The sequence below is a fragment of the Danio rerio genome, chromosome 15 (assembly GCF_052040795.2).
Source record: "Danio rerio strain M-AB ecotype USA chromosome 15, GRCz13ab, whole genome shotgun sequence".
Lineage (NCBI taxonomy): Eukaryota > Metazoa > Chordata > Actinopteri > Cypriniformes > Danionidae > Danio > Danio rerio.
In genome coordinates this window covers 48,272,501-48,287,500 of record NC_141035.1, presented here as the reverse complement: position 1 = coordinate 48,287,500, position 15,000 = coordinate 48,272,501, and the positions used below count along the sequence as shown (strand labels likewise).

Here is a 15,000-nt window from a genome sequence, read left to right as displayed (position 1 = left end):
TTGTCTTTTGGATGGAGGCTATTTTAACATGTTTTTAAGATATGGTGCTTTTGGGTGAACTGTTCCTTTAATTCTAAACGAGAGGAAAATTGCTGTGTTTAGCACAAAAAAACAAAAGAACAAATATGCTTCAGTTTTTGGAGGAAAAGACTGCAAGGTGAAATGTGAAGTAAGTAAATGTTTAATAATTTTTATGATCTATAACATTAAAATCTACTAGAAGAAATTATTATTTTAAGGTAAAAATATTAGCTTTGATTAATGTATTGTTTTATTGAGAAAGACAAAGTGATGAGTGAATGTGTGCATGTGTTAAAATAATATTATCTGCAATAGATTACAATGAATTTAGTTATGTGCATGTTTTGAAATTTAAATATTCTTTGCATATTGTTCAAATGGACTACAATAAATTCAGTTTGTTTAAATAGAAATTGATTAAAATTGTACAAATATATTGAAGTAAATTGTATTTTTTGCATATTTTAACATTTTCAAAATGATTTGTAAATTGTGCAAATGGAATGAATTTGAATTAGTGTTTTGCGTATTTAAAAATAATTTTATTTAAGCATGGTTTAAAACAATATTTTTGGCATATTTTAAAGTTAATAATGGTTTCAAAATTGTAAAAAAATGGTTTCAAATAAGTTATATTTTGTATTCTTTAAGCATGTTTTTTTAATTGTAAAAAAATGTGTACACTGATAAAAGTAAATTCTATTTGTGGCACATTTAAAAAATAATAAATAAACAATTTCAAATAAACTATTTTTGTATATTTTAAGCATGTTTTAAAACTAAAGTTGTTTTGAAATTGATTAAATTAATTTAAGTAAATTCTGTTTTTGTCATATTCAAAAAAATGTGTTTAATTTATATATGTTTTATAAATGTTATTTATTTATTTATTTATATTTTTTGTTTAATTTTTTTTATTTCAATAATGGTTTCAAAATTTAAAAAATTATTTAAGTAAATTCTATTTTTGGCATATTTAAAAAAAAATGAATATGGCTTAAAAATAGCAAAAATGGACAAATATCACTGGGGTTCTAAAACTGGTTAGAAATTATTTCTATTTTGCATGCATTTTGTAATTGTTAAAAAAATAGTTTCAAAATTGTTCAAAGTGATTTAGGTAAATTCTATTTTTTGGCATATTTTAGAATTAAAAATGGTAAAAAATAAATGGTTCCAAATCAGGCACGTGCACACAAAGGGCTCAATCTGTGCAGTGCACATGCCCTTTTTAGTCTTGGATAGAAAGTGCCCTTCCAAAATGATCAAAAGTGCCCCCGTGACGCGGCACACCCTCGGTCCCGCTCTTCAGTAGGCGCGCGACAACACCGGTCTGAGTACGCGCGCGACAACACCGCTCTTGAGTACGCGCGACAACACCGCTCTTGAGTACGCGCGCGACAACACAGCTGATCAGAACGCGCGCGACAACACCGCTCTTCAGTACTCGCGCAAATCCCCCCCCCCCCTCCCCCCGCTCTTAAAAAAATTTATCCTGCACATGCCCTTCGGACGGTCTCTGCACGGGCGTGTTCCAAATTGTAACCAGGGATGTGACACTCACAACGTAGGTGAGGATCCACATGCACGTTTATTAGCGAGATCAGGCCAGCAATGTTCAACACAGGGGCAAACAGATATATATATATATATATATACAGGCAATCCAGAATCGTAGTCAATAGGCAGGCAGATGGTCAGAGACAGGCAGCAAACAGGATTAAACAAATAAACAAGGCAAGGATGAAAAACACGGTAAAGCAAGACAAAGGAAACGCGTTGTAATGTCACTAGATAGCACTAGATAACAGATAACACTCATAACAGATAAAAAGACTCAGCAATGACTGAGTCTCAAAGTGAGCCGTATGTGTGTGTAATCAGTACTTGAGCAGCATCAGCTGTGTATTTGAAATCAGTCAGGATCAGGAAGTCCATAGTCCTGTAGTCCATAACATGGCGGATTTGTAGTTTGTGTGAGTGTGAATGTTTTCCAGTGACCTCTGGTGGTTAGATCGCTGGTGATCATGACACAAATAAATTCTGTTTTGTATATTTTAAGCAAGTTTTGATTATTGTAAAATGGTCTCGAATGTTTTTTAGATTGATTTAAGTACATTTAATTTTTTTTATATTTTAAAATTGAAAATGGCTTTAATGTTGTAAAAATAGTTTGAAATAGATTATATTATTTGCATGTTAAGCATGTTTCAAAATTAAAAAATGGTTTTAAAATAGTATAAAATGATTTTATACAAAATTTTTTTGGGATATTTAAAACTTAAAACGGTTTAAAATATATTATGTTTTGTTCATTTTCAGCATGTTTTTAAAAATAGAAAAAAGATTTCAGAATTTTATTAACTGGTTTAAGTAAATTCTATTTTTGGCATATTTTAAAATAATTATTTTTGATAAAAAATGGTTTCAAATAAATTCTATTATGTATATTTTAAGCATGCTTTAAAATAGTGAAACAAAATTGGTTTCAAAACTGTACAAACTGATTTAAGTAAATATTCAATTTTAGCATATCATATATATATTTTTTTTCTTTAATAAATTAATTAATTATTTTGTTACATTTTTTTTTAATAAAATGGTTTTAAAATGGGTTCAAATAAATTCTACTTTACTGTATTTTAAGCATGTTTCAAAATTGTAAAAACAAATTAGTTAAATAATTCACCTATAGCGCATGTGTTTGGACTGTGGGGAAACCGAAGCACCTGAAGGAAACCCACGCCAACACGGGGAGAACATGCAAACTCTACACAGAAATGTTAACTGACCCTGCCGGGACTTGAACCAGCGACCTTTTGCTGTGAGGCCACAGTGCTAACAGCTGAGCCACTGTGTCACCCCGGTTTCAAAATTGTCAAAATTGATTTAAGTAAATTCAACTATTGCCATATTTTAAAATTGTAAAAATGGTTTTACAGTACATGAATTATATATATATATATATATATATATACATATATATATATATATATATATATATATATATATATATATACATATATATATATATATATATATATATATATATATATATATATATATATATATATATATATATATATATATATATATATATATATATATATATATCACCGGTGTGGGCTTCGAGGAAAGTTGAAATCAAGTCAACTTTATGTTAATGACCTATGATGCGGTTCGGCGGCAAGCAATCGAATATAGAAGTCCACCGCTTGTCCAGAAAACACAGTCACTGTGAACTTTAGCTCTGACTACAGTTGTTCCTCAGGGTTTGATTACAGCGGTCGCCAGATTTTTAATTATTTGCAATGTTTTCTTACAGGAACATACATAAACAAGTTACTGATGAATTACTGATACGCATGAATATATTTTTTATTCTTTAAAAAAGCGAATCTCATGCGACAATACAAAACATCATTGCTGCTTCAGAACATTTCAGATATATGGACACATTGAATAAATAAGTGGAGCAAAGCCACACTACATGCAACTTGATCTTCCATTGTTAAATGAATTTGATAAGTGTGCAACATTTTCACTCTAGAAACATGTTTTATGTGGGAATGTAACTGATATAGTGCAACGCCCTCTTTAAATACGAGATCAATGTAGCGAATTCTGACGCTCTTGCTGCCGGAGCTGAAAGCAGACGTTGTCGCCAGGGCAACCAGAGTGACTTCAGTGTGAACGCACAGTTGTGGACCTACCAATTAGAAACGACCACTTTACATACTGGTCAACACTGGGATGTGAAAATAAGGGATATGCCTGCTGTTATAAGGGATTCCCCCTTTAAAAAAAATCCCCAAATTACTAAATATGTTCATTTGGAGCTGTTTCATTGTAAATAAACAGTTAAATGTTCAGTAATATGTTTTATTATTATTATTTACAAAAGAAAAATAAATAGTATGCATTAGCAGCAAATAAATTCGCAAACAGTTCAGCTTATTAAAATAAATAGCTATTATAATGAAATAGAATCAAGCTATCAAATCTCATTAGCCGTTTCATCACAGTATAACTCACACATTCTAATTAAAGTGCAGCGAATTAATCTCAATTATTTAGATTTTTTTTTTTGTTTGATTACATTAAATAACAGAGGTGTCACTTTAAAAATGCACACATCTAACAATATAATGAAGGCATTCGATCGCTTCAAACTTTTTATGCTCATTTAGGATGAAATTAGTTGTGTTTGAAAAAAACATTGGCAAGACTGACATGTTTAGATATTATTATTATTATTATTATTATTAATTATGTGTGTATGTCTGTTTAAACACGCACCCAAAACCCAGACTTTCGCTCCTTCAAATTGCGCGTACAGAATCCATTTGGGAAACAGCGTCTATTTATTACTATGGAACGCGTAAGCTGACAGTCACGCACCGCTATATGACTGTTTTGAGGATTGCTTATGAAGGGGCGACAGCACTTGTAATTAAAAGGAAGGGAATCGCGCCGTTTTTATATTTATTTCAAAGTGTTTTCATGTCCAAATAAAGCGAAAGCACAGAACAGACTCGCATTTAAGAGCAAGGGGCGGCCCCTGGTGGTTCGGCGGTATGGCAGTTGCATATAGGGAGGCTCGGCTCTTTAATATCTATTTGCCACCCTTCAGAGAAACACTGAAAATACGGGAAAATACCTTTACAGGATGATAGCGGGATAGAACTGTAAAATAACAGGAGAATCCCGGGGAAAACGGGAAGGTTGATGGGCATGCTAGTTTATAAAAGTAAAAATGTTTCATATTTTACTATTCTAAACCACATTTATATTCAACTTACTATCTTTTTCGATTGACAAATTTTATCAAACCAGTTTCAAGTGTGCATATGTGTAATCTAATGCTAATTAGGCTTGTATTGAGCATTGTAAAGGTGTGACTGTAGTTTGACTGGTTTCTGCTGCATGTTTTAGGTGTTGTTGTCGTTCCAGTGATGTGTCTAATCGGCCATTTATTGTGTGTTAATAGATTCTTTCCTGCGGCATTTCTCGATCTGGACTATCCCATCATCCATCACCTCCTCATACTCTGACTTTTCTCCAAAAAACTGCACCGGGACCATGTAAGTAGAACAGCTTTGACTCATTTAACATCCGCTTATGACAAATGACTGAGTGTAAATGTAAATGTGTGTTTTTCAATTATGCAGAGTTCTCTTTTTATTTGAATTGGGTATTTGAGTTTTTATGTCTATATGGTTCTGTTTCAGCATGGAGAGTTTCAAATATATTATGAATATTAATCTGTAATTCATTTGTGATTGTATTAAATGTTTTAGTCATTTTAGTAGTTTCTACTTTTTAGATTTTTTTATATTTGTGTTATTTTGCTTTGTGTGGTGTTATTTTTGCATTGAGTTTTTTTCCTAATATTTTGATTTATTTTTATTGTCATATTTTACATAATTTTAGTTTTAGTTTTTTGTCATTTTTTTTTTAAATCAGTTTTATCGAAAATGTAGTGTTATGATGTTTAAATCCATATTCATTCTTTTGCTGTTTTAGTATCCCTAAGATACAAAGAAGTTTACTGTAATATTTTTTCTTATTTTTTTATTTTACTAAATTTTAATTCTTATTGAATTTTCTATTTTTTATATACAATTGAGGTCAGAATTATTAGCCCTCCTTTTTATTTTTTCCTCTAATTTCTATTTAACGGAGAGCAGATTTTTTTTTTCAGCACATTTCTAAACATAATAGTTTTAATAACTCATTTTTAATAACTAATTTATTTTATCTTTACCATGATGACAGTAAATAATTTTTGACTAGAAACTCTTCAAGACACTTCTATACAGCTTAAAGTGACATTTAAAGGCTTAACTAGGTTAATTAGGTTAACTACGCAGGTTAGGGTAATTAGGCAAGTTATTGTATAACGATTGTTCTGTAGACTATCGAAAAAAATATAGCTTAAAGGGGCTAATAATATTTATCTTAAAATGGTGTTTAAAAAATTAAAAACTGCTTTAATTCTAGCTGAAATAAAACAAATAAGACTTTCTCCAGAAGAAAAAATATTATCAGACATACTGTGAAAATTTCCAGAATCTGTTAAACATCATTTGATTATATTATTATTGTTATTATTATTATTATTATTATTATTTATTATTATTATTATTATTATTATATTCATATTATATTATTATTGTTATTATATTAATATGATTATATTATTATTTATTATATATTATTATTATTATTATTATTATTATTATTATTATTTTATTATTAATGGGGTTTGCCTTAGGCAAAGTCCATTCTTACTATTGTGGTTTATTATTCTTCTTCCTTCTTCTTCTTCTTCTTCTTCTTCTTCTTCCTTCTTCCGTCCTATTTTTCGGCGCGTAACTAGTCCCGCAGCTTTCGTCCCAGACCCTTGAAAGTGGGCTCAAATCGTGCGGCCTTATCGGGAATGGTGTGCTATGACTTTTATAAGGGGTGGGGGGTTTTTTGGCCCCGCAGGGGCCAAAAAACCCCCCCCAAAAATCCCATAGACTTAACATTGAGCCGAACTTTGACGAATCACAGCGCCGAGTGTGAATTTCATAGAAATATGGGATTCACAGCATCTGTAGGGGGTTGCAGCCTAAGTGAGAACATACCCCGCAAGGGGTTATAAGTTGCACCCCTGGGGCTCTAGGACGTCCCAAAGTGGTCCCCATTGACTTACATTGGCCCATTGACTCCCATTCATTTTCTAGACACTCGTAGATACTATTCCCGGAAATCGCCGTAGCGCCAACAGTGAATATCGTACAGACATGGGATTCGCGACATCTCGAGAGGGTTATAGGAGGCTTCAAACCACACCCCGAAAGGCGGTAAATGTTGTACCCCTGGGGAGCTAGGACGTCCCAAAGTCTCCATTGACTTTACATGGAGCCGAACTTTAACCAATCACTGCGTCCATTGTGAATTTCATAGAAATATGGGATTCACAACATCTGTAGGGGGTTGCAGCCTAAGTGAGAACATACCCCGAAAGGGGGTATAGGTTGCACCCCTGGGGCTCTAGGACGTCCCAAAGTGGTCCCCATTGACTTTACATTGCCCTTTGACTCCCATTCATTACATTGACTCCCATTATAAATGTCATATATCAATCACAGTACATGGCAGTGTCATACTGACTTGGGGGTTGGCTTATTTGTCTCAGGCAACCAATCAGCATCTCAATATGATTTTGAAGCTTACAAGCCACGCCCCCCCAAACCATTTGAAGACCCTTAATAACTGCCCCATTGACTTAACATGGGGTGGGACGTCCCATTGCACATCCCATTGACTTCCATTATAAAGGTCACACATCTATAACATCACATAGGAGTGTCATAGAGACATGGGGGTGGGCTCATTTGACTCAGACAACCAATCAGCATCACTTTATGATAATGAGGCTCACAAGCCACGCCCCCAAACTGATCCCATTGACTTCTATTATAATATGGCTGGATGCATATCTTTGCTTAGCAGTGTCCTATTGACTTGTGGGATGGCTCATCTGACTCAGACAACCAATGAGCTTTTCAATATGATAATGAAGCTCACAAGCCACGCCCCCAAACTGGTCCCATAGACTGCCATTATAACTGGCCTACATGCATATCTTTGCTTAGCAGTGTCCTATTGACTTGGGGGATGGCTCATCTGACTCAGACAACCAATGAGCTTTTCAATATGATAATGAAGCTCACAAACCACGCCCCCAAACTGGTCCCATAGACTGCCATTATAACTGGCCTACATGCATATCTTTGCTTAGCAGTGTCCTATTGGCTTGGGGGATGGCTCATCTGACTCAGACAACCAATGAGCATCTCAATATGATAATGAATCTCACAAGCCACGCCCCCAAACTGGTCCCATAGACTGCCATTATAACTGGCCTACATGCATATCTTTGCTTAGCAGTGTCCTATTGACTTGGGGGATGGCTCATCTGACTCAAACAACCAATGAGCATTTCAATATGATAATGAAGCTCACAAGCCACGCCCCCAAATTGATTCCATAGACTTCCATTAAAATAGGCCTACATGCATATCTTTGCATAGCAGTGTCATAGAGACATGGGTGTTGGTTCTTTTGACTTAGACAGCCAACCACATTCAAGTTCACTCTGTAACCTCGCCCATAGCAACAAAACAGAGTACCCTAGCAACCATTCATCAACAGCTATATCTCAGCATCAGAACATCGTAGACACTTGGGGATTGGCTCGTTTGACTCATGCTAGCAAATGGAACTTCCTGTATGCTACACATGCTAGCAGCGACTAGCTACATGCTAATATTGACTAGCCAAGTACTGTAACTTGCTAGAAATGCTTACTAAGTATAAATATTTCATCAGGCATGTATGTGAGGCTTGCCTAGTAACCACCCAGGGTACCCTAGCAACTGCCTAGCAACCACCCAAATTACCCTAGCAACCACCTGGCAACCACCTAGCAACCGCCTAGTAACGCCTTAGTAAGGGCCTAGCGACCACGCAGGACACCCTAGCAACCACCTAGCAACGCCTTAGCAACCACTCAGAATACCCCAGCAACCACCTAGCAACACCTTAGCAACCACCTAGCAACCACTTAGGACACCTTAGCAACCGCCTAGCAACACCTTAGCAACCACCTAGCAACCACTCAGAACACCCTAGCAACCGCCTAGCAACCACTTAGAACACCTTAGCAACCACCTAGCAACACCTTAGCAACCACCTAGCAACCACTCAGGACACCCTAGCAACCGCCTAGCAACACCTTAGCAACCACTTAGGACACCCTAACAACCGCCTAGCAACACCTTAGCAACCACTCAGGACACCCTAGCAACCACCTAGCAACACCTTAGCAACCACCTAGAAACCACTCAGAACACCCTAGCAACCGCCTAGCAACGAATTAGCAACCACCTAGCAACCACTTAGGACACCTTAGCAACCGCCTAGCAACACCTTAGCAACCACCTAGCAACCACTCAGAACACCCTAGCAACCGCCTAGCAACCACTTAGAACACCTTAGCAACACCTTAGCAACCACCTAGCAACCACTCAGGACACCCTAGCAACCGCCTAGCAACACCTTAGCAACCACTTAGGACACCCTAGCAACCGCCTAGCAACACCTTAGCAACCACTCAGGACACCCTAGCAACCACCTAGCAACACCTTAGCAACCACCTAGCAACCACTCAGAACACCCTAGCAACCGCCTAGCAACGCCTTAGCAACCACCTAGCAACCACTCAGGACACCCTAGCAACCACCTAGCAACCACCAAGCAACCACTCAGAACACCCTAGCAACCATTTACATTACCCTAGCAACCACATAAACACATGAATTTAACCATTTCTCCGCATTTACTGCTATTTTGCCCAGTTTAGTACCATTTTGTACCCCATCGATTTGCCACGCAAACCCCATTCACATTTCCTTTAGGAAATGTACAATTCTAGTTAGTATTATTATTATATTGTCATTGTAATATTATTATTATTATTTGTTATTATTTGTTATGATTATCATTATTATTATTATATTAATATTATTATATTATTATTATTTATTATTATATTATTCTCTCACACACACATACACACAAACTCACTCACTATATATATATATATATATAGTTATATAAGTTTAAAATGGTACATTATATAAACATTATATATATATATATATATATATATATATATTATTTAAGGAAACAGCTTATCAGAGTGCACAAAATAATATGTAAAAACTAGAAATCCCACAACACTTGTTCGAAGAGTAGGTGGATTTTGGGTGGAGCAGAAATGCCAAGCTTAATCTAAAGCCAATACAACGATTGGGAAATACCCAGTGTGTGAGTGTATGCGTGCATGTGTGTGTGTTCAGTACAGGTTCGTGACTAATTGGCCACTTACTCTTCAGCGATGGATTATTTTTCCCAGGTCTCCGTCCCGCGTCTGTCTCTGGACGGCATCGATCACACACATAATCCGATTTCCCCCCAAAACAAATAATGAAGCGTTTCTGGAGCTCCAGCCTTTTAAGTAATTTAGTGATTGGTTCAAACCCGTGCGAATCAATGCGCTGGGTTTTGAAAGATGAGTCTAATGAATTCCCATGATGCTCTAATTTGGCCTTAATGCATCTCAGGCAAATTAAAAGGCACATTTGTGACGCTCAGATAAGCCGGCTGGAGATTTTATCTGAATTGGAGCGCCGTTATTTTGGACTCGTCACAGTAACTGCGCTAATTAGCTTCTCCATCATTTTATTGCGTCTCGGATGAGACTCTGAGACTTGGGGTTCGTCTGCTGTTTTTACATCTAATTAATGCTTTAAGCCAATCAGAAGAGCTTCTGAAAACACACTGAGATCATTGAGTCCACATTGTGTGCTTTATTGATTGGATCATTCATTCATTCATTTTCCTTCGGCTTAGTCCCTTTATTCATCAAGGGTTGCCACAGAGAAATGAACCGCCAACTATTCCACCCGATGTAATACACAGCGGATGCCTTTCCAGCTGCAACCCAGTACTGGAAAACACTCATACACAATCATTAAAACACACAGTTATACACTACGGCCCATTTAGTTCATCAATTCCCCTATAGCGCATGTGTTTGGACTGTGGGGGAAACCGGAGCACCCGGAGGAAACCCACACCAACACGAGGAGAACATGCCCAGTCATGTTCGGGACCTGAATCAGCGACCTTCATTCTGTGAATGTGAGAGTATATGGTGTTTTCCAGTACTGGGTTGCTGCTGGAAGGCATAAGAAGAATGAGTTTGTGTTTGTGTGTCTGAGTGAGGGAGTGCGTGTTTGTGTATGTGTGTGAGAAAGTGGGTGAGTGACTTTTTGTGTGAGTCTGAGCTAGCGTGTGTGTGTGTGTGTGTGTGTGTTTGTGTGTGTTTTGTAGATTCAATTGCTTAATTTACAATGAAACAGAAGTCTGAAAGCTACAGTAGCAATTAATTGTCAATTTAATGAGATATTTAGCTTCATTTTGCTCCATTACTCGTTTAGCAGATGCTTTTATCCAAAGCGACATTCGCTTTTTTTCAGCAGATAAACACAAAAGAAGATATTTTGGTTAATAATCAATTGTGTGGATTTAATGGAGTTAATGAACTTGTTAAAATTAATCTGTTACTGTAGGTCAGAATACACTCAATACAGGGCTGCCAACTTTTGGCTTTAGCTTGGGGTGAGAATTTATGCCCCGCCCCTATGCCCATACACCCCGCCCACACCAAACCACGCCCCATTTGTTTATAAATCTATAAAAATTATATGTTACTTTAATAAATACTTTTTATAAAATATTTGTTATAAATAAAAGTATTATTATCCAATTAATATTCTATTCTAAATAAATAATAAAAATCAATTCTAAATGTAACTGGAAAACGGCGAAAGACTGAAGTGATATGCTAAGATCATTTAAGAATTTTTTGCATAAATATATTAATTTAATTAGAATGAAAATCTATAGACAATTGTATAGAACACACAAACACATGTTTTATAGAATGATCTGTGGTGTGTCGTCTTAAACCCGACTCATGGCCAAGAATTTGGTTCATTAAGTCTAAACTCCAAATTGTCCCTAGTGTATGAGTGTGAATGTGTGTGTATGGATGTTTCCCAGTGATGGGCTGCAGCTGGAAGGGCATCCGCGGCATAAAACGTGCTGGATAAGTTGGCGATTCATTCCACTGTGGCGACCCCAGAATAATAAAGGGACTAAGCAGAAAAGAAAATAAATGAATGAATGAATGAAGTCTAAACTCCCTGACCTCATCCCTCCTTTCTGCTTCATGCAAAAAAAAAAAAAAAAAAACTTTAAGGAGCCATTAGTCAAAATAAGATCATCATATTGTTTAAACTTTAGACTTGCAAAACTCACTGCATGCTGACACCTGTAGCCTGTTACCCCTGCATAAAATGCACCACCTCTGAAATATGCATCTAATAACTGAAAATTGATACAACCTTTTTAATAACACGATTAACCCTTGCCTTACAGAAGACTGAAAGTTCTAATAAAAGTCTATGAAAGGGGTGCATTTTACGGCAGGGGTGCGTTTCTCAGCACAGCAAAAAGCATTAGTGGCATGTGAGCAACGCATATTTATTTGACATGAATGTTTGCAACTGGGATTCATACCTGGAGCGGGAACGCGAGCAGCACAAGCAGGAGTGACACAAGAGGCGCACAGGCATGCCATTTGCGCGCTTGCGTCAGTTTGTTTTTTATTTCACTTCTTTCACCAGTCTTGATTCGGTTGCATACAGAGAATAACATATACAACGAAAAAAGTCTTTAAAACCGTCTTCATTAAAGCAAAAAAAATATTTCACTGAGATGATTTTTTTTTTACGTGTGAAAATGGATGTGTGGCGTGAGAATACTGTCAATTGCGTGACTCCCACACCAAATGCGTGAGAGTTGGCAGCTATGCTCAATATCCCTTAAAACACTGAAAATATAAGCAAGTTTGATTAATAATTAGATGCAATTGAATTAAATATATAAATTTGGTTTACTTAAGTATGTCTCCTGCGTTTAATAATGACTGTACAAGGCTTTTTAATGAAATGAACTCTCTTAAGAACATTTTTTTTTAAGTGTCACCAGTAAAAATGTTTGAATTTCTATCATGAATTAATGCTTGTTTTAATGAATTTATGTATTCTTCTGTTTGTTGTTTTTAATTGCATATTTATTAATGAAATGTTCTTGCCATAAAAATAGCCTTTGTTTTTGACATGGCATTAAAGGTGCAGTATGTTAGTTTGACACCCAGTGGTTGAACTAGGTATTGCACCCCTGGTTTAAAACACATGCAAGCGCAAGTTGCCAGATTGATGACACCAACAAACGCTGATTTAAGCTTTGTCCTAAATAAAAGCAACAGCACACGACAGGAGGAATATTTTCTGTATTAAATTGTAGGGATGTAACGGTATCAGAATTTCACGGTACGGTAATACCTCGGTATGAATGTCACGGTACGGTATTTATTGAATCATTTACAGGAAAAAACAAAACTTATGAAAATACTGCAAAAAAGTGCCAAAAGTGTCAATGACATACAAATTAGTCATCTATCTGTAAGCTTTGAAACAGGAACTTCAATTTTAATAACAAAAAAATATTAAACCATGTAAAAAAATAAAGATTCAATTTAGTATTGTTGAAAACTCATCACATTCAACATTTAATCACTCACTCACTTAGATAGAGATGGCTTTAAAGGAAAATTATCATATAAATATAATCTGGTAAAAGCTGGTATCTCTGGGCATTTACAATGTCCCCTGCAACAGAAAAAAACCCTCTCATTTGGGACTGAGGTTTCTGGGACAAGAGAGATATGACTTGGCCCATGTTGACAGCAGTGGGTAACGTTGTGCATTGTCTTTCCCCCACTTGAGAGGACAAACCATGAGTGAGGTAGAGATCTCATGTCTGCATCAATCTGAACAGTGTGCTGACAACACCGCTATTCAGTACGCGCGCGACAACACAGCTGATAAGAACTCGCGCGACAACACCGCTATTCAGTACGCGCGCGACAACACAGCTGATAAGAACTCGCGCGACAACACCGCTATTCAGTACGCGCGCGGCGACAACACCCGCTTTAGAGTTTTCCAGCTCTTTTTCATCCCTGCTTCTAGCAGCACACTCCATTTCCGCATTACTGGATCTGTAGCGACAACAGACCGCAAGGGATGATGGTCAAGCATGGGCTGATTGGAATTGTAGTTTCCGCTACCTCCCGTTCGCTTCATTCGCCTGAGCAAATTTTCTCAGAAGACCTATAGTTTTACAGAGTCATGCGACTACGGTAATATCGAAAAAAATTAATATTGCGGTATGACGGTATTTACAATACCGTTACATCCCTATTAAATTGAGTTTTTGTCCTAACACCTACCCAACACCTGATATTTATTTATTAGAAATGGCTTCTGCTTCTTACAAGTGAACAACAGGATAAACTGAAAATGATCAGCTCAGGTACAATGCTCAAAGGTTAAATGCTAATAATGTGAGTTTGAATGCCATTTCACATCACATTTATTGCCGTACTAGTGAAAGCAGCAACAGATCACCTCAGATCTGGACAATAATATAAATTGTCTGAAATTAAAGTCCTGAACTCTGACTCAAACCAACACATATCAGTGATTCAGCATCTACATTTAATCATGTTAAAGAGGTTTGATATGCATTAATTTGATTATAAACCTTACTATTTCGTTGGAGTGCAGTGAGCTCACTATTCTGTGCTTCTGAATGGCTGTAAATTTCTGTCATGTTTGGTCTGGTGCAAACATCAAAATTGCTCATCACTGCAAATCTCGTCATGAAGCGTGTCGTTAGGACACATGGTTACAATGTACCCTGCTCAGCTAATGTTTACGCTCGTAATATTTATATTATTTGCTAATTAATAACCACCGCATGTGGAACTCTGAATCTCCGTCTGCTACTGTCCACCAGAGGTCGCATTTCAGTCACGGACACACGCTTTGAGAGCCTTCCTGACTGAATTAATAGGCTGTTTTCCACCAAGGCAACCCGGAGTGCTGAAATATAATTGACGTTCCAGCACGTAATGCACATTTTCAACGCAGAATATCTGACTTCAATATTGTTTTTCAGATAAATATGTTCACTGAGCATGTTTCTGAAATATCTGCAAACATATTATGGTGTTTTAATGCTTTAAAGGAGTCAAAAACATACAGAAGCTTTACATAAATATTCATCAATCATACTTAGGCATGTATTTCACAAACTAACATGACCCAAAATGTTAATCATCAATGTACACAATTCTCAACCTGGTGTAAGGTGCTAGCTAAATCTTTAATATATGACATATTTGATGACATCCAACTGTAAAATCCACTGACAGACGCTGTTGTTGTA

The 15,000-nt window shown here is 36.3% G+C and overlaps 1 protein-coding gene across 7 annotated transcripts in view; it reads left to right on the top strand.

Moving 5' to 3' along the window:
- il1rap (interleukin 1 receptor accessory protein) overlaps window positions 1-15,000 on the top strand; it is a 91,621-nt gene that overhangs the window by 22,755 nt on the left and 53,866 nt on the right. For all 7 annotated transcript variants that reach the window (XM_087284688.1, XM_087284689.1, XM_087284690.1 and 4 more), the window contains exon 3: window positions 5,012-5,105. In XM_087284688.1, the coding sequence (XP_087140814.1) occupies window positions 5,012-5,105 (94 nt within the window). The remainder of the gene's footprint in view (window positions 1-5,011; window positions 5,106-15,000) is intronic.